The sequence below is a fragment of the Canis aureus genome, chromosome 33 (genome assembly GCF_053574225.1).
Source record: "Canis aureus isolate CA01 chromosome 33, VMU_Caureus_v.1.0, whole genome shotgun sequence".
Lineage (NCBI taxonomy): Eukaryota > Metazoa > Chordata > Mammalia > Carnivora > Canidae > Canis > Canis aureus.
In genome coordinates, this window is record NC_135643.1 from 1,860,496 (window position 1) to 1,881,032 (window position 20,537).

Consider the following 20,537-nt stretch of genomic DNA (forward strand, 5'->3'; position numbering starts at 1 on the left):
TGCCCCCGGGCCCAGCTGAGGTATCCTCTTCTTCCCCGGCCTCTGGTGTCAGCGCTGCTGGGGCTGCTCACTCCTGGCTCTGCTCACGGAAGTCATCCCTTTTACTGACACGCTGCTGTTCTTTCCCAGTTGTTGTAGAAAAGCTCCTTTTTTTTTTTTTAACTTGAAGAATCAAATTTGAATCTGAATCTTTCTTTTTTCTCTTCTGTAGCTTCTTCTTTATGTAACCATCCTGTTGACAAGCCCTACTCTCTCCTAATGGACATAGAGCATTAGAAGAGCAGGAGCTGTCTGTTCACACGTGTTGGGGAAGAGTTACCTCATTTCCACCATCGCCTCCTATTCTTTTAAAGTCCGGGTCAAATACCGCATTGCTGTTTGTATTTGTCAATGTCTGTTTACAAACCACTGCCTACGGTGGTTACCTAAGTGACTTCTCACTACCAAAACCAGGAATACTTAATAATGCTTAAAAGGAAATTGAGTGAAAAAGAGAACTTGGGCCAAGACCCAAGGTAGCCATGTGTTGGGATCCTCTCGCTTAGCTGTCACATTCTTGAAGTTGCTGATCCGAGAACTCACGGATGAAGACAGCTCGCCCCTTCTTCAGAGGTGGTCAGCCACCTCCAGGCCCCACAAACTCGATCTCATGTTAACTCGACTTCTCTGTCCCATAAGCAACATTTTGAGCAGCCCCATCAGGACCCTCAACTGTCAATCAGGTCATAAGATCTGGGCAACACTCTCCCTTTCGTTAGTTTTATGGGTTGTCTTGGAGTTTGGGATTTTTTTTTTTTAACTTTTGATATTGCATGAATGAACAGATGGCTACAACTTTTTTATTTGGAGTGTTCTATTGATGCAATGTTTTTATTTTTCAGCTGACCATCTGCCTCTTGAGAGAGAGAAGTGGGCATCCTTCCTTTAAATTCAGGAACCACTGTTGTTTTATTTAACTCTTTTTCTGTGACCTGCATCTCTTATATAAGTTGTTTTGGGTTTGGGATTCTGTTTTCGGGAAAAAAAATTTTTTTTCCAGTTAGCCAGTTCTGCTTTATGTATTGATTATTCAAACTTAGTTTGGTATCAAAATTACACCAGTTTTTAAAGGGGAAATTCAAGTGAAGTTTAAGTCACAATTCTGTTTAAGAGAATATCTCATCTCAGATACAACCAAAAGAAATCCCTCTGCTGTCACTGGGATTTTGACCTCCAAGTTGTAATCATGCTAAAAATGTGCCAGTGTTGGGCAGAGGACTTTTCCCTCTAGGACTCAATTTATACTTAAAGGTACCTTAAAATAACTTTCTGGCGCATCCTTGCCTTTTTATTTATTGTGAAGCTGTGCTTTACCTTGTTTCCAGAGTTTTTGTGTCCCGGTCCATGGGAACAGCAAAGTATAAAACCTGTCCCAGGTGACAGCATCATTACAATGTGGTTCTGATCCACATTGTCCTCCAAGTTACTCAGATGGTTTTCTCTACCATGGCTGTGAAAAAAGATTTTGCTGGAATTCACTTAAAACACCCCCAACGTACAAACACACACACTTCCAGCCATTGAGGCTATGATTTCGAATGCTGACCCATTTGTGAGGGGCTAGAGAGGCAGGGCTACTTTTACTTTATTAGCAGTCACCTCTAAGGGGCAGTTTTCATAATCAAGGGACAACTTTCAAATTCATTTCTATTTTAGACCATGAACATGCATTTTAAGTTACCTTATAATTTCATTACTGGTCCACAGTCTTAGCTTATTTCCTCATTTTTCAGCCCCCTATAGGGAAGACCATAAAAACTATTGGTGGCATGAGCTGCGTTTGGTAAAGATCTGTAGGAGTGTTCCCCTCTATTTGAGAATGGTAACATGGTTTTCTGTTGAAAGGTGAAATGATGAAGCAAAAGTCCCTGCCTCTTGAGTCCTTTTACTTTTTGGAAGGAGGTCATTTAGAGCAATTGGATGAGCATGTTGGCAAGAGGCTTTCTTAGATATATTTAAATGCAATAAAGTCAAATGCATCAGAGCCACTACATGGTCAAAATAAAAGCGTCAAGAGCCATCCTCCCCTCCATATTACATTATAATCGATAAAGGTATAAATCTGTTAGTGATGTCACCAGTGGCTTGGGGGTAGATAAGTGGGTCCCAACTCCTTTAACTGATGCCAGAGCATGACATATCAGTTTTGTAAGTCAAACACAAACACCCTATAACGTGAAACCACTGTAAGCACTAAGTATAATAATTGATTTTATTTTTAATATTTTAATATGAACTTAATTAACCCTGTCACTCATTTTTTAAAATTCTGCATCAAGGTGTAAAGACATTTTTTGAGCAACATTTAAAAGTCAGATCAGGCACCTTTTTTTCTTTAATTAAAGAAATGTGTAGTCTATTGTTGCTAGTCCCTTGGCCAGGTTAGAGGAAGTATAGGGAACAGGTTACTCTAGCTTGGCCTCTGTTCAGCTACCTAGGGCAAGCTGATCACGGACGCCACTGATCAAGTGCACTGTCCTCTCCGTTGATTTGGCATTTTACCCTAGTTGGTTCCTTTTCTCAAGTGTTGATAAAACAGATAGTTGGTCATCCAGCAGAACTTGAGAACCTAGGAGCTGTGAAACCACTCCAGGGCTAACTATTATCAGTAATAATTATTTGCTTATCCCAAGCTAGATTGTGGAAAAGCAGAGCAAGAACTGAGTCATCTGAACCGGTTTCCATTGGTAACGGGTATTTTTCATTTAGTCTTTTAAAATAAAAACATTACTCGATTTCAGATATAGACTGCCTTATTACTTTCAGCAAGTGTAGTCTAGATGGTCAACTTGAGATTGGCACAGCCCATGTATAGAGAGAAATCTTCTGAATCAGTATCTGCTGAGCTGCTGGGACAGAAAAAAATTAGGTCATCTTCCCAATATGCTTCACCAAACTCTCCCCTCCGCCAATTCCTGACAACTATAAAATGAAACCTCTCTCTTAGTTATTGATCATTTTTGCCTATTGGCCCAGCTTATTATAAGTAAACAGTTCCTAAGTATCTGAAAAACTAAGTACATAATTTTCATTGTATTTAAATGCTTCTACACAAAACCTTTTGCTTTGCAGATGACTGTCGTCTTTCCGTCCTGGAGACTGACAGTGATGTCAATGTGGATCGCTTTGAAGATCCTTGTACTTGAGTTCTTAAGACCATGCCATTTAGTCCTTGTGATGGATACCATCTGGCCTTCCGATCAGTTTCTACCAAGTAGCTGAAACTCCCCGGTTGGTGAAGGGATTTAATATGTTCATTTGAAAAGACTAATTCTGAGCCTACAAGTCCACTCCTCCCTTTCCAACCTTCCTATTCTGACAAGTAGCTGTACACGAATGAGATCTTTGGGTAGTCAGTAGAACATAGTGTGAGGCAGGCACAAATGAAGATCTCATGTCTGCCTCCAATCGGTTACCACAGTGCTGTGAATTGAATGGCATTTCAGCCCACTATGGAAACTTTTTCAACACTACAGCACCTAGGTCAGAGAAGGCAGAGACTATTATAATGAAGTTGGTCCCTATCCACTCCCCCCCCCCCCCAAACACACACACACATGTACGTGTGTATATGGGAAAGGGAGTACAGAATAAAGTGCTGGGGTTTGGTTCAACTGTGTACCCTCTGCACAATGCTCTCAGATCTGTGAAGGTGCTGTTCCAGTTCTCCGTGCTATTTACATCCATCCATCCACCTTCCCTACCCCTTTTCTCTCTCCCTTCCCTAATACGTCGTTTGCTTTACTGTACCAGGCCTACATTAGATGCTGGGGATGTAGCCAAACACTATGAATTGCACTTGTCTCTGTATAGCTCATGAACACAGAAAAGTTTTGGAGCAAAAGAAAAGGTAAGCCCTTTCTCTGCGAAACTGCTAAAGACAGACTGTATTCTGAAAAGCAGAAGCCCTCTCCTCCCCCACCTTGCCCAGACTGCCTCTCAGTGGTTGCTTGCTTAAGGTTGCTCTTCATTCTAGAGTGTCCTCTTGCCTACCAAAATAAGCTGTTTCAGAGAAATGAGAAACCAGTTCACTGGGCCTGTGCTTTCCTATTACTGTACTGTTGTGTAACACAGTAAGATCAACAATTCTGACATTTGATGCGCTGATTATAGTCAAGAAAGGGAGAGGTTTTTCCCATTTTACCCTTTACTCAGAAGCTCCTGGAAACTAAAAATGAGCTGTAAACTCTTCCCCAATTTCTCTGGTAAGACATTCTTGGTTACCTCTTACTATGCCTTTTCAATAATCCAGAGATAGTAAGGTAATAGTACATTTTATATGGCCACTAAATTTATTATGGTGAGAGAAAGCTTTTAATTCCTTGATGCATCCAATGTTATATATGCCTGTACTTCATCTTTTCTGTCTGAATGAATTGGGTCAAATACAGTTCAAACTGAAAGCAGCAAGGTTCACGGATGTGGGAACAAGTCTTCTCCATTTTATTTCTAGGTTACTTTGCAGGGCTAGGCAACTTGGAAAATTTAGGATTCGTTTTGTAAAACTGGTTCTGTTTTGGGTTTTGGTATGAGACCTAGCTAGACACAATCTGCCCCATACTACGGCAGATCTTGCTCATTTTCCCTCAGTCCCAGATATACAGGACTCCCGTGCCTTAAATTGTGATTCTGCAACTGCAAATGTTAATGTTTCGCAAAGAGACGAGTGTTCAACTGCTCATTCTCATGCAGTAAACCTAAGTAACTCAGTTTTTCCCCAAAACTCTAAAAAGATGCTTTGTTTTTCTAGAAGCACCACCTAGTGGCCAAAGCTCAAAACATTATTTAATACTGGGCATAGATAGGAGACCCTCTCAAACATTTAAAGGCTAATTTCTAGAGTTTTGGAGGCTTCAGAGATAACAATCATGTTAAAAAAAACTTCATGTTAGCAAATACAATGGGTGAAGATTGAAGTGAGAAATTGAACCTTGTTAAAAATTCTTAGCTATGTGGCATGAGACGATTCTCTAACCCTCAACTTGCTAATGCAGGGATATGATCTTTCAGGATGGTTGTGAGAACATCTGGCACAATACCTTCCCTTTTCCAGCTGAAAACGTACAAACTACCTTAAGGATAAGGATAAGCGCCTCACCATGTTGGCCAAGTGCCAGCAGCTTAATCACATTGTTAAGTGAAAGGCCACTGTCCTGCTCTGGGCAGTAATGCTCAAGCATGACTGACTTTATTTCAGGAACTCCAGAATCAGTAAATTAGGAAGCTTATAAATCCAGGTATGTAGACTACAGAGGACACACATACATGTTGTTTCTAACACAAGAGAAAAGAAATACTACTTTAGGGGGCAGGCACCCAAGTCTGGATCCAGAAGTCATTAGGAAAAATAATAGGTAGGGTAATTTTCATCAAGAAAATCGAGACAATGAACAGGAGCATTCTTAATGAGAAGTTCCATGCTGTTCAAGAAAACTGTGCTTTTTCTGTCTAAATTCATGAGCTCAGGCCCCTCAGAGCCAAGACCCTATGGTAGATCAGGTCTTTGGGACAGTGAAGTGAAATAGTGCTCAGGAAGGTCTGGTCCCCAGCGTTCCATCATTTAATTGAACTATGGGTTAAACAGGTTTGAGGCATTAGAGCTAGCAGCCCACCCACCCCAATTCAGTTTCCCATGAAAACAATACCATGTTCCAAACTGATTCATCATCAATTTTTGGTAAGATTAGAAAACCTCCAAATCAACCAATTGAAATTTTACTGCCCTCTAACTTTAATTCAATCTGTAGCAGCTGACTAGAAACATCCTGACCCTAGACTCAATTTTTATCATTAGCTTATACAACAAAAGTGCTTATTATCTGTTAAATGGAGGTAGGAAGGATTAAGTGCCATTTATTCTGTAGAAGTGATGAATATATGTAGTTGTAAATTTCTCAGAGCTCCCACAATGCAGGAGAATTAAGAAACCGACCAGATGAAAATTAGGATAAGGGGGATTTTTTAAAATGTGTATCTACAAAGCCAATCTCCTGCTATCTTCACCCATAAATAGTTCATTTTTTAAATCTTCTCTCCCACTTCCTGTACTTACATGTAAGCAAAAGTTTCCCATTTGAATGGATTTTAAGGTCCTAAGTAGGTAGGCAGTCCACCTTACCACAAGTCAAATGCTGACCTGAGAATACTCTTGGCTCTGCTAACCTGGAACCAACCAGTGGGCTAAAAATGACGTTATCTAGATGCAGGTCTAGCGTGCTCTCTCAAACTGTTCCCTCAGATGAAAATTCACTGTTTGGAGGGTGAGAGAAGGATACAGAAGAAAAATTCTTATGTCAAAACCTAATCCTCAGTCACATTTAAATCCCCTTCATGTTTTATTTTCTTTGAGCATGTATTTGGGATTTTTATAGTTTCTGTAGTTGAAGTAGCAGTGCCTAAGCAATAGGAACTTGTACCTCTTTGCAAGCAGAAAAAAGTTAAAGATACAAAGGTTAAGGACAACTTTATTGCTACCAGAGGCTTTTATCATCAGTACACGGTTCTGACTGTAATACCTTCCTCAGACTGCATAAGGAGCCCAGGATCCAGAAATTAGGAGAAATACAGGTAGGGTAATTTTCATCAAGAAAATACTAATAGCTTAACATAAATCTAGGGTACTGAATTCAGTTATTACATGTTACAGACCCAAATCATAGAGCTGTCCCAATATCTAGAGAGTCTCTCCTACTGATTAGAAATGAGTGAAAACTGACCAGTTACCAAAAACAAAAGAAACCAAAACCTTAATCATTTGATATTTCTTTGGTGAGCACCTGGATATATTAACTTTATCACAAATTCTTTTATACAAATGTCAAATATGCTTTCAACAAATCTAACAGTGCCCTAATTATAATTACATGCCACTTTTAAGTTCTAAATTAAGATAAAAATGAAAACAATAATTTTGTTTCTGAACTCCAGGAACTGAAATGAGACAAACACAAAATCAATGTGGTAATGCTAGTCCTTTTTCTATTACCACCTCTCATTCACATGGGGCAATTTTGAAGAACCCTTTTTGGATCAATCTGAATCGTGGATTAAACATGGCTGCCAGACTGAAATAATTTATTCACTAAATTGCTAAAAAAGTAATTTTGAGGGTTTCCTAATCAGTGGAAGTCAGGCTATACAGATCAACATGCATAAAGTTCATTAAGTAGTCAATAAAGCAGCAAACAAAAACGAGGAAAATTAAATCAGGATGCTGGAGACAGGGTGTGTGCCAGCTATGAATTTTGGAACTTTAAAAAAAAAAAAAAACACTGAATATGAATTTTTTATATGGGTACAATCTCCATTACATTTTAGTAGAGAAAGGATGGAACTGACAAACACTACAAAAAAATTTTTACTTGGAAAAAAAAAAAATTGGATCTTCTGAATTTTATTTATTTATTTATTTTTTTGGTCTTTATTATGCTTAAATAATGTTGATTATAATTTACCACAAAAGTAAATGTTTTTTTTTTTTTTTTTTCTGGCTCACTTCAAATCAGCCTGATAAGGTATATACCTTTATATAGCCTTTCCATGGTTCTCCATGTTCCCACTCTCAGAGTAGTCTACCTTAGTTTGCACTTAAAGGTAACACTTGAGGCTACATGACAGAAACTGGCTGCAAAGGTGGACAAGGGGAAGCATGTCCCTCTTGCCTTGATAAATCAGTGCCACATACTGAACCCACATTTTCTGAAGCATTATCTTCATTATAGAGCCGTTTGATTCCATCATAGAAGTCATCCACTTCCATTTCCTCTACTTTGCGTTTAGCAGAGGTATGCTTGCACCCACTGGCAGCTGGGAGATGATGGTAGAAGGCTGCTGCACCTCTGACTGGCACTTCTGGTTTGCTGTTGTCCTTGGAGAAATCTAAATCTGGGCCTGGGACAGAGGAGGGATGTAATCTGAACACTCCTTTGTCACAGGTCACCAGGGTGTGCTTGAGGGGACGGTAGACATAAACGGAATTTAGAGGCAGGGAAGACTGCAGAGAAGAAAGGTGATGTGCCACGAGCTCCCGACAGTGGATCAGCTGGGAGCTATCCATCTGGGCCAGGAGGGAAAAAAACCCACAAAGTTGATCATGTAGTTAATATAGACTACTCTGTCATTTTGCTGACCACCTTCCCTCCTCCCCAGCTTTCTTTTCTCTCCCCACACCTTCTAATTGAAACTCCTCTATTTCTCCAGTCTACCTATCATCTTCTTAGGGAACATGTCCAAATCTGTACTTCTAATGTCAGACTCTTTGAAACTTAAATTCTGTATTTGCAATGATACGGTGAACATCTTCATGAAAACAGAAACTATTCTCTTTTGTTCACTATATAAATCTAACATCTACTTTTGTGCAGTCTACTCCCCCTGGCTAGAAGACCCTTCACCCCACCCTCTTTGCCTCTTCTAATCTATTCACGAAGACCAAGGAACAAACATAAACTTGATTAAGAATTTAGGGAAAAAAAAAAACCAGAGGTATGAAAAACTTTAAGAGATGGGGAAGATCACCTGGCTAAGAATTTAGAACAATTTTGTTTTTAAAATAGCCAATAATTTAGAACAAGTGTTTTTTTTAAATAGCCAATGAGAACTTCTGATAAATTATATTTTTGTAGAAATTAGTAGGCTTGACAACATGAACAAGAACCGTTTTTGTTTAATTTGGAGGTTTCACTAATTCCTTCGTATTCTTCAGGATAGTTCAGGTATCCTTTCTGAAGCTACCCTTTGACTCCCCCATGCCCCTTCCAGAATCTGTTTCTATTTCAGCCTGTCACCATACTCACATCACACTGTATTAAAATAATCTGCTTAACCATTAAGCTTTTCCTTTATAGACTATAAGCCCCCAAAAGGCAGGTATTGCATCATATTCATCTTTATTCCCTAAGTTTCTTTTCTAGTACAATGACTACACATGGAAGGCTTTCAAAATCTTACCTGTGGTAAAGAGTACAATTAGTCTCTCTGTCCTACTTTCCCTGTAATTAGTTAAAATAATCTTCCTCTGAGATGCCTGGGTGGCTCACAGGTTGAGTGGCTGCCTTTGGCTCAGGGCTTGATCCCAGAGTCCCAGGATTGAGTCCCACATCAGGCTCCCTGCATGGAGCCTGCTTCTCGTTCTGCCTGTCTCTGCCTCTCTGTGTCTCTCATGAATAAGTAAAATCTTTTAAAAAAATTAATAAAATTTAAAAATAAATAAAATAATCTTCCTCTAACAACATACATTTTCTCCCCTATTTGAATATTTTAGCGGCCCCCTCAGTGCCTACCAGAAATAAGCTAACCTTTTTAGCTTGGCATAAGACTCTCCACAATCTGACCCCAACCTTCTTTTTCAGTCTTATCTCCTGGTGTATCCTACGCTGTGTTCCCCATTTCTGCCAAACAGGCCTGCACTCTCTAGTCTGCGCACAGCTTGCTCTCTCTTACTTTACCCCTGGTTCATCCTATTTCTATCTGTTGAAATTGTATTACCTATTCCTTCCAGGTCTGGCTAACTCACCATCTCCAGGAAACCTACTAGATTATTACCTATCAGGGATCACTTTCCAGTCTTGTGTATTTTATAAGTATTTTTGGATATTTTTTATTTTTTAAGGTTTTATTTATTTATTCATGACAGAGAGAGAGGCAGAGGCAGAGGGAGAGGGAGAGAAGCAGGCTCCATGCAGGGAGCCTGATGTGGGACTTGATCCAGGGTCTACAGGACCACGCCCTGGGCCGAAGGCGGCGCCAAACCGCTGGGCCACCGGGGCTGCCCATTTTTGGATATTTCTTAACCACATTTTATTCATACCTATATAACCTACAGTACACAGCATGACTGTTTGCAATACCACAGAGAAAATAAAGGAAAATAACGTATCTGCAAGAACAACGAACACACTTGGTCACAAGACTGGTTTTATCACTAAAAATATTCATTATTTGTTACCCAGAAAAGTATAAGTGGAAAGAAGAATGAAAGGCAGGTGTTATCACAGTACAAATGTTAAAATGCCTAAACTCTTCAGAAACAATACAGAAAAATGACCATTTTTAATTTCTACCATTTGGTTCACTAATTTTTTTCCCTTGTTTGAAAGACACTAGATAGCACCCTAAGGGTATACTACTACTAGCTAGTCTTAGAATTTTTTTTTTCTTCCCTTAAAAGAATTCATAATACTTAAAGATAGTCCCCAACTATGAAGCTTACAACTGTAGGCTAGGACTTAGCATGTCCCAGGGATGCAGAACAAGCTGAGCCATAATAAAAAGAGTGGAACAAAAACACAGAAGAAGGATGGGGGTTTATGGTTAAGGAGAGAAGTACCTCTGTCAATATTTCAAGAAGGCCAAACAAAAGGGAGATGACAGAAATGAAAGAAATTGGGAAGTGAAAAGGTTATAGTATAAAAATTATTTCTGAAAAGTACTTACTACTTTACTTTAATAAACTGTTCTTTAGCAAATGACTAATATTTAGGGGCCTAGAAAGGTAAAAGTATCACAAATATTCTAATGCCTTGATCACTGGGCTTAACATCACAGAACACTACAAAACAGAGTTCACACAGACGTGTGGTTTGAAAAAGGACATGTATTTTAAGTAAAAGGAAAACTATGCCATTGTAATCTTTCTCTGTGAAAAAAAGTTAACAGAAAGTTATACAGTTGACCCCTGAACAACACACGGCAGTTAGGGGAACCAACTCCCATAGTAGAAAAATTTGCATCTAATTTTCAACTCCCCAAAAACTTTACTAAATAACCTAATGACCAGAATCCTTACCAATAACATAAAGTCAAATAACAGATATTTTGTATTATACTTACAATAAAGCCAGAGAAAAAATATTAAGGAAATCCTAAGAAAGAGAAAACACATTTACAGTAGTGTACTGTAGTGCAGTTCAAACCTGTGTTGTTCAAGAGTCAACTGCATTTTGAAAAATGATAAAGACATTATTCAAACCAATATCATCTATGTAAACTCTATTTCCATCCAACTAAATCCTATATCAAAAGAAATTCCTTCTAATCTACTACCTGAATTTGTTCTAAGGAAACAAATCAAGTATGATTTGTTGAGATCCAGTAGAGAAGACAAAACAAGCACATAAACTGGAATTACCATAATAACTTCAGACACCAGACAAGTCCTTTAATGAAACTGTAATAAAAAGATATAAAACAAACTCATTCTAATTGCAGGATGTTAAGAGGACATTTAGTGATAGTTTTCATGACTATCTTTCCAAATTTCAAATAATGGGAACCATTTTTAAGTAACCCTTGCAAGAAAAACACAACTGTAATGTAGCTCACCAAGGAAGGTGAGGCAGACAGCATTGAAAGTCTATAGGGCAGACAGCCGGATGGGTTACTGACCAGAAGAACACAACACACATGACAGGTTCAGATGGCCCCAGGTTTGCTGGACATGGACAGCACGAAGCACTGAAAACACCTGCTGCAGCAGTCTGGCCTTACGAACCCTCAAGACCCTGATGGGGAAGGCCTGCTACTTTACTGCCGGGCTAGGGATGAGGGAGATGATTACACTCACTCAACTCAGTAGAGTTAACATCCTGAAATGCTCAGTGGGTCACATTAATCAGAAAAAGGAGAATATGAGTGTAGATACAGAGGTAGAACAATGAAAGAAGGGATAACAGAAAGAAGTGTAGCCATTCCAGAAAGGTGACCAACAGGTATCATGGGAGCTAAGTGAAGCAGGGTTGGGCAACTAGGAAGGAAGCTTGCCTTTCAAACCAGGAACACTCACTGTACTTTGTCTGCAGTCAGAGGGAATAAAGACAGAGCCAGTGAGAGTGGTCTCCTCACAGTATGGGGTTGTCTATGATGGACATCAGTAGTCCCCTCAAACCAGGACACTGGCAAACACGTCAGAAGTAATTCTGGCATGATCTCACCAATACGTTGCAAAAATTTCCTATGCTAGAACCAAGAATGCAGAGAGAATGTTTGATAGTACATGGCCTTATCACACGTCTAATTACAAAGATATTAGACCTGATACTCCTACCTAAACACAAATGAATGCAGCAAAGACAGTCTTGAACCTTAAAGAATCAGGATCCATCAGGTTTGGGCCACATATGTTGGCTATCAGTCCCAGTTAGTTTTAGAGAACTGTTTAGACCAAGTCCCAAAGTCTGTGATACTGTTTTTAACTATCTTTTCCATTATAATTTGAATACTATATGGGCAGAGACCTTTTTTCATTTTTTTTACAATCACTGTATCCCCAGTGCCTTAGACCACAGATTTTTCAATACATGTTTGTGGACTATAACTATTCACATAAGAGAATGGAACAATGTTTTTTAAACTATGTCCTAACAGCCTGCAGAAGGGGAGAGGCCATGCTGAGTGAGACTGCACCCAACAGGTCTCTGCCCCAAATACATATTAGAAAGTAGTATTTTCCTACTTTATATTCTGGGATTGTGTACAAGATTTTGTTGGAGTCAAGGGAAGGATTCCAGTTCTAAAAGAAACTCTGAAAACCACTGAACTAAATCTTTAAGGTGTGCATGGGAAAGCACTGGTTCTTTATTAAGCAGTCCTGTATGTCTCTGAGAAAGTCCCAAGTTCCCTGGACTGCAGGTTTAAGATATATACATGAATGAAATGATTTCAAAGATTTCTTCAAGTTCTAAATCCGTAATACTCCTTCAATAAAAAGGAACAAATTTCAGTGAACATTCTTCTTACAGCACCAAACACCAGAAGACTTATGAAAGAGAATAAGCATATTCTCCAGTATTTTTTTTAGTAGAGAACAAGCTCTCAAAGCTAGAGAATACAAATGCTATTTACAACAGTCTTACTATTTATGCTTCAGAGTCTATCCTTTCTTTGTGACAGTAATACCTCATATAGTAAATTTTCTCTACTAGCTTTGGGAATAGGCAAAGAGACCAAGTCAGAGCATTTAAAGATGTCAACAGGGGCAGCCTGGGTGGCTCAGCAGTTTAGCACCGCCTTCAGCCCAGTGTGTGATCCTGGAGACCCAGGATCGAGTTCCATGTCAGGCTCCCTGCATGGAGCCTGCTTCTCCCTCTGCGCCTCTCTCTCTCTGTTTCTCATGAATAAATAAATAAATAAAATATTTTTTAAAAATAAAGATGTCAACTGTTCCAATAAAAAAATGAAAAATGGAATGTAGAAGTTTTCTATTAATATCCCTTCCCCTACTCCCACAGTCTCATGTAAATGATTAATATTCAAGTTCACTTTCCAACACCATAGGTAGGCAAAGTAAATTTCCTGTGCCACAGTATTCTTATATGGTAGTTTATGATAATTTCTAAAAATTCTCACTAAATAGCAACTATCTCCTAGAATTTATTTTCATGATAGCATTTATTTCAATGGAAAGAAATACTTCTCAATTTTAACAATCTAAGATATGCCATTAAGAGAACATATCGGGACACCTGGGTAGCTCAGTGGTTGAGAGCCTGCCTTCGGCCCAAGGTGTAATCCTGGGGTCCCGGGATGGAGTCCCACATCGGGCTTCCTGCATGCAGCCTGCTTCACTCTCTGCCTAGGTCTCTGCCTCTCTCATAAATAAGTAAAATCTTAAAAAAAAAAAAAATTAATAATAGAACATATCTCCCTTGTAAAGGAGAAACAGCCTGTGTTACAACTAACATCATATGCCTGTCCTAGGGACATAGAACAAGGAGAGCCATGCTAAAAACAGTGGAACAAAGCACACAGACGAGGCACGGGCCTTGTCTAATGTATTGCTAATATATTGCTCTGATCTAGCTAATATATTGCTCTGATCACCAACCTTTTTATGAAAAGGCTTTTAATCTTTCTCTGCTCACAGACTAGGAACTGAAATTCTCAGAGCTGAGAGGTAGCACTGAGGTTCTTACATGTGTGCTAACTTTTACAGTTCACATCCATGAGATCTATTAAGCAGCTTATAAAACACCAAATTCAAGTATTATTCTCTTTTACAGTACTCTAAGTTCAATAACTGCAGCTCTTTGCTAAACTTAGTTCTTTTTTATTACAAAATGTAATTACGTAAGCTCAGAATTTAACTCTCTTTTCTCTAAAGACAATCCAATAAAATAAATCAGAATAACTACCACCAAATAAGAATAAATAGGGATATGTAAAAGGAAAGTACACTATTCACACACAGTCTTTTATGGATTCAGTTGGCAAGGGGTATGGTTTACAGCAAATGTAAACCTTTAAGTTCTATTTGATGACATGAATACAACCAATAAGCTTATCCAAAGTAGTTGCCAACATATAGCACCCTTTACTAACTTTTCCATTTGAATGAGAATTTTCTCCATTAAAACTTGTACATTTTATATAGACAGTCGATAACTGTCTATATAAACTGGCCTATAACATTTTCTGTCAATTTGCAGATAGAAGTGATGGAATAATCTTAGGCAATAATAGGAACTACCAGGACAAAACCTCTTTCAGAAAGATAAGTTCTACTTGCCAAAGTCTAGTACAAATACTTGACTTTCTAGCCAACAATAAATTATTTGCTTGTCTAAAAAGCAACTTCTAGCCATTTATGTTTTTAATTTACCTTTTACAAAATAAGTGAAGTATACAGTTAAGAAGTACTATGATTAAACCTACACATATAGCTAGGAAGGTTCTTCATACAAAACAAAAGGACAATATAATATAGAGAATCTTACTACTTAAAGATTTTAAGTAACTTAGAAGAAGGGTTGAAAAGCAAGAAAATACTATCTAAGCGTTACAAGAGAAAAAAGTTCACCTAGCCTGTAAGTTTAAAGTATTTATTACTTTACTCTTATCTCCTCTTCAAAGTGGTTTGCCAGTACAAATTAGAAAGGTCTCTTAATTTTACAATCATCCAGTAGCCCTACGTATCCCCAATAAGACAAGAACTGAAAATGAACACTTAATTTGACTGACACCTACCTGTGCTTTCTGAAGCAGTTCGATTGTAAGAGGAAGCCAGTCAGGAATAAGTTTCTCCATTTCCAAACTAACAATGGCCAGAGCAAGCATGGATCCTTTGAATTGTAGAAGTTGGTTACAGGCCATACAGTGAAGGAGTTGCTTGGTAAGAACTGCCAAATGCTGAGATGGGCTCAGTTTGGGTAAACTGAAAAGTAACTGAGGCCTAGTTGACACTGCAATGGCATGAAACTGAAAAAATAAAAAATAAAAAAAAAAAATCACGAGAACATCACACTGGATTTACTTTAAAGTTGTAGGTAAATTATGTACAGAAATCGACATAACCTCAGGTATTAATATCTTAAGTTAAATTTGACATATATCCTAATTTCTAATTTTTTTTCCTAAAAATCACTACAAAACAAATGAGTGGGCAATCTACTTTCTTAAGTTACTAAAATAAGATTACATATTAAAATAGGAAACTAAGAGACATTAGGTATATTTACAATGTGAAGAAAATCCAATGGTGTAGCTGTGTGAAGATCCCAATTCAACTTATCCAGAATAATTCTCTCCATCCTTAGAATTTCAGATGAAGAACATCCACAGAAACTGTCTCTTGCCAACACCTTCAGTACTGGAATTCTCTATCCAAAGCAGAGGGGAGGGGAACAGGGCAGAGTGAAGAGGGCAGAAAAAAATAAACTAATTTTCAGTGTTTGTTCTGGTGAACAGAAAGCAAGTTAATAAATAGAAATTTTCAAGAAACAGGCACAACTAATTTTTAAAGGAAAATACCTCATCCTCCTCAACAGTCTTGGCAGCTAGGAAAAAACAGCTGATCGCAATACAACTCAGGTATTTTGGGTGGGCCTAAATAATTTTGAAGAGAAAAAAAGCAATTCAGTGATTTTCAAAAAGCTAAAAGAGTTTATTTTTAAAAACTAGATATGCATGTGAGACAGGTATGCACAATATTCGAAGGAATAATTAATCTGATTCCTACCTACTGCTTTCTAGGATCAGGACTAACTTTTAACTTCACAACCCTAGCCATAATTATATTCTATGACAACACTAAGATATTACATTGTAAAAGTTCAACCAATGCTAGTTACCCAAAGTTAAATTTCTACCCAGTAGAGAAGAACTTAATTTTAGAAGACAATTTATTTAATAAATACAATTCCAAAAATTAAAAATTTGTGCATGTGTGTATTTTATAAGCTAGTTTTACTCTCTTTACCGGTCATATCAGTAATATTAATGTACTAGATGTTAGGGGAATTAAAGAGAAAGAAAACAACATTTAAAAAAAAGACTATAAACCTATTCCAGAAAGAAGACATTAAAAAGACTATAAACCTATTCCAGCTTTATTTTTTTTTTAAGATTTTATTTATTTATTCATGAGAGACACAGAGAGAGAGGGGGGTGGGGGCAGAGACACAGGCAGAGGGAGAAGCAGGCTCCATGCAGGGAGCCTGACGTGGGACTTGATCCCGGGTCTCCAGGATCAGGCCCTGGGATGAATGCGGTGCTAAACCAATGAGCCACCCGGACTGCCCCTATTCCAGCTTTAAAAAACTATATATAGACTGTTAGCAGATAAGTAGCAATTTTCTAATTAAGTGCCCACAAAAACATGTACATATTCAGGTTCCATGGCGAGAATGAAAAGCTCCTAAATTCACACAGAATCAATTAGTAGGAGAAAAAACTTTCTAAAGGGTTTGACATGCATAGGAAGGCTTGAATTTGACTTTTCCTTATCTATAAGGTAGGCCTACTTTTCCTTATTGATAGAATAAGGGTTTTGCCAAACCCAGCATCAGAATTCAGTTTTAAATAACCAGAACAATTAAATCCAATTACATTGAATGACAGAGTTAAGTTACATTACACAAAGAAAACCTGTTTTGACATTTATCTTATACTGAAATATTACATTCCTCTAAAATTGGGGAAACTTTCTAATGACCTGATGTGGCCTTGATTAATTACTTATTGAATAAGCATGCCAGTGACCAATGCCTCAGTGTAAGTAGCATACTATCTAGGCACCTTTTAGTCCTCTGCCTATATGAAAAATAAAAGCTGATTCAATACTATCAATATTTTTATGTAATCATTAACATTAATCAGACATTATGGTTTAGAAAGCACTTCTAAAAATACCATCATGTCTATTATGTCTCAGAAGTTAAGAACACAACACAAGTGATTTAGGAAGTGAAGGCAGATCTTGTGGCTAAGAGTTTTCCAGGATCCTTTATTTCCCCCCAAGTGTATACAACAAGTCAAATCCTTGAGGTAATTAGAGTTCACTCCCAAGAGGAGCCCTACAATTAACAACTCAAGGTAGGTAATGCAACTCCAAAGTCAAGGGTACCAAAAAAATTTATAATAAAAAGAATCCCAATAGCAAGTGTGATTTTTTTTTTTTTTCAAAGAGTTGTTCTCATTCCTGGATATACATCAGTCATCTGTGTAGTTTGTTTTTGCTTCTTTAAATAAAGACATCCAGATCTTACCAACTAGAGATTCAGATTCAGTAGCTCTGGGTTAGGGCTCAGAGTCCATACTTTAAAAGAGCTACAGCTAGGATTGAGGCTCTAGTCATTGGAGCAGCCTTATATGGTCTGTTTTAAGTCACTGTATTCAAACTATGAATACATTTTAGGTTAATTTTTTCAGTATAGATAACCATCTAAGTAAGAGAATCTTTGCTAATAACATGACAGGATCCATTAAATAAGAAATATGAAGAAAAAAAGAATTATGAAGAAAATGAGATACTTGGCACTATTCTTTAACTGATCCAGTAACTTCTCCAAATCTGTTTAGAATGTTTAATTTAATTTTTTTTAAGATTTTATTTATTTATTCATGAGAGACACACAGAGAGAGAGGCAGAGACACAGGCAGAGGGAGAAGCAGGATCCATGCAAGAAGCCTGACGTGGGACTTGATCCCGGGTCTCCAGGATCACACCCTTGGCTGAAGGCAGTGCTAAACCACTGAGCCATCCAGGCTGCCCATAAGAATCTTTTCTATGACAAAAGCTAAAATAAGGTTATTAATAATTTGTGAAGAACATAAAACCAAGAAAGTACATTACGTTTAAACTCATCTTTCTCTGTGAAAGGGAGGTTAGCTCTAGTAGGGGAGGCTTGATAGTAAGATTAAATAGACATCTCAGATAACCTAGATTGCAGGCAATTAGTATCATAATAAAAGATTCTTCAAGTCTCTTTTAAGAGTACAAGTGTGAAACAAAAAAAAAGTAACTGGCCATCCAAATTCTTCCACTCCATTCTTCTTTAACTTTTATTTTTCATACTTAATAACACAGTACAGTATCCTCAGCACTAAATTCATAGTTCCCCCAGTTTATATATTCCCAGGCATACAAATGACAACAAATGAATTGCTTTTCTAATTTTTATGCCTTGCCATTAAATAAATGCTAACTTTCTGATTTAAATCAATTGAGAGCCTACTATGACCAATTTCATATAATATAGCCAATGATATATAGCAACAGAGACAATATAAAACTTATTCATTTATTTTCATATGCTGTCATTCAACAAAAATATACCACTTATGTTCAGTTCATCTTGCTATACTCCAAATGTATGCTATACTCCAAATAGAAAGTATTTATGTATTTTAAAACACTACGGATAGTCAATAAGCAGTGACAGAAAAAAATGTGTAGAAGGCTTATACTTTTCTAATCTACCTCACTGTTAACATCTAGTACACCAATATGTTAAAAGATGACTAAACATTCTGCTGATGATATATGGTTTGTAATAAAATCAGGAAATCAAAAATTTTATAGGTTAAGTATAAGTTATGAATACTAATAGCAAAAAGAAAATTACAGATTATGATTCAAAACATTTCTAAAAATTTACAGCAATAATAGAAAACATCATGCCTTCTTACAGGGGCACAAATCATGTCTAAGGTTTTCCATTCCCTGTCACTTTCTAGAATGTTTACAAATTGCCCTTGGTTTAAAATATAAACCCTCAAACAAGGCATTGTGTTTAAGTGTATCCTAAAATATTTACCTTTACAGTGGCTAAAAACCTGTCCAAAAGACTGCTAGCCAGAGCAAATGTTTCTGGGTAAAGGTTGAATTGGTACTTGAGCTTGGCCAGCCACTGAATCACTTCATCTCTCTGGGATGGAGAAACATTCTATAAGGGAACAATTGAAAGATAAAATAAAAATAAAAGAGAACAAGTGACATTTCAAATTATCATCAAGAATGAACTATCTCTTAAAAGGTTAGCAAATGCTATGGAATACATTTATATGTCAAAAACATTTTTAAGTTTACTCAAAATCTATCAAACTTGAGATGAACAAAGATAAAACATTATGTAATGGTCATAGCATTTACCAATACCCAATATTCTCTTATTTTTTTATTAAATAAAATCTTCACTATGTCATGTCACCACAGTCCTGTATTTTAATTAAACTAAGGTGTTCAGGGAATATAACACTTTAAAGGTTAGGTAACTAGTATCAACTGACAGTAGTTTGGAATTAAGTTTCCCAGTGAATTTCTTTCTAAGGCACCAAATAGCCATTAAACCATCTTAGGAAATATAAATAGAGTATGGTAATAGAATGAGAGCCCATTAAAAACAAAACTAAAGCCAACAGAAATAAATGAAAAGTACCAGGTACAACCAGATGAATTACACATTTAAAGATCATGGAAGAATATTGAAAGGGAAATTCACCTGCATTAATTTACCAGTGGAGAGATTATTAAACAAACACATAACATTACTGCTTCCTACATATTAAACTGCTGAGCACAGGCTTACTTTTTAGAAGGTACACATTTTAAAGCAATAATGATTTCGATATCTTTACTGTCAAGTTTTGCAGGCACCATGAAAAATACAAATAAAACAAACCTAATAATAATCTACTTATAATAAATTAAACAGATCCATGAGAACTACCTCTACCAGGTAAATACAACAGAGTACAGAAATGACTCTGTGATTAGTGGGAAAAAGTATTTTCAGTAAGTGAGGGTTCCAGACAAGTAAAGTGCTTAATCTAAGCACTGCAATCTTTGTAATTATAACCATTTTAGATGGAAATCCTTTAAAATATATTTATCTCATTCCTTAGAAAGTAGAGAGATCATAGCTTAAACCTCTTACCTGATTACTATGGGTCAATTTTATGAAATTCTTTTATCACAGAGAGATACATTAAGAGTTATGAAAGCAAGGAGGGCTATATATTTTCATAATGTATCTCCTCAAACAAGTATTTCAGTTGGAATTTCTTCTCTCCTCCTCTTGGCTTTCTTTAGTGTGAGAAATACATGACTCGGTGCTCATTATAATCTGCCATTGGACTGGCAAAGTAATTTCTCTCTCTCTCTCTCTCTCTTTTTTTTTTTTCTAATTCCTCTTTCATTTTGGCATAACATAGTAAAGTATTTCTTAATGTTGGCCAAACCAACTAATCACACATGTCATTTTTACATCTAGCTGTAAACTCAG

General features: G+C 37.1%; 2 protein-coding genes across 21 annotated transcripts in view; one reads left to right on the forward strand and one right to left on the reverse strand.

Moving 5' to 3' along the window:
• Positions 1 to 15,221, forward strand: part of SEPTIN11 (septin 11) — a 105,083-nt gene extending 89,862 nt beyond the window's left edge. For 9 of the 13 annotated variants that reach the window (XR_013371085.1, XM_077882576.1, XM_077882579.1 and 6 more), the window contains one exon: positions 212 to 15,221. Coding sequence is in view for 2 of the 13 variants with exons in the window: in XM_077882582.1 (XP_077738708.1) it covers positions 212 to 227 (16 nt within the window). In the remaining 11 variants the exon portion in view is untranslated. The remainder of the gene's footprint in view (positions 1 to 211) is intronic. The other 4 variants (XR_013371086.1, XM_077882578.1, XM_077882580.1 and 1 more) reach the window with 1 other exon arrangement.
• The window catches only part of CCNI (cyclin I), a 40,907-nt gene continuing 26,853 nt past the window's right edge, over positions 6,484 to 20,537 (reverse strand). For 5 of the 8 annotated variants that reach the window (XM_077882589.1, XM_077882591.1, XM_077882590.1 and 2 more), the window contains 5 exons: positions 19,071 to 19,199; positions 15,784 to 15,858; positions 15,492 to 15,632; positions 15,001 to 15,231; positions 6,484 to 8,095 (listed from right to left, as the gene is read on the reverse strand). In XM_077882589.1, the coding sequence (XP_077738715.1) occupies positions 7,646 to 8,095; positions 15,001 to 15,231; positions 15,492 to 15,632; positions 15,784 to 15,858; positions 19,071 to 19,199 (1,026 nt within the window). In that variant the 3' untranslated portion in view covers positions 6,484 to 7,645. The remainder of the gene's footprint in view (positions 8,096 to 15,000; positions 15,232 to 15,491; positions 15,633 to 15,783; positions 15,859 to 19,070; positions 19,200 to 20,537) is intronic. The other 3 variants (XM_077882595.1, XM_077882594.1, XM_077882596.1) reach the window with 2 other exon arrangements.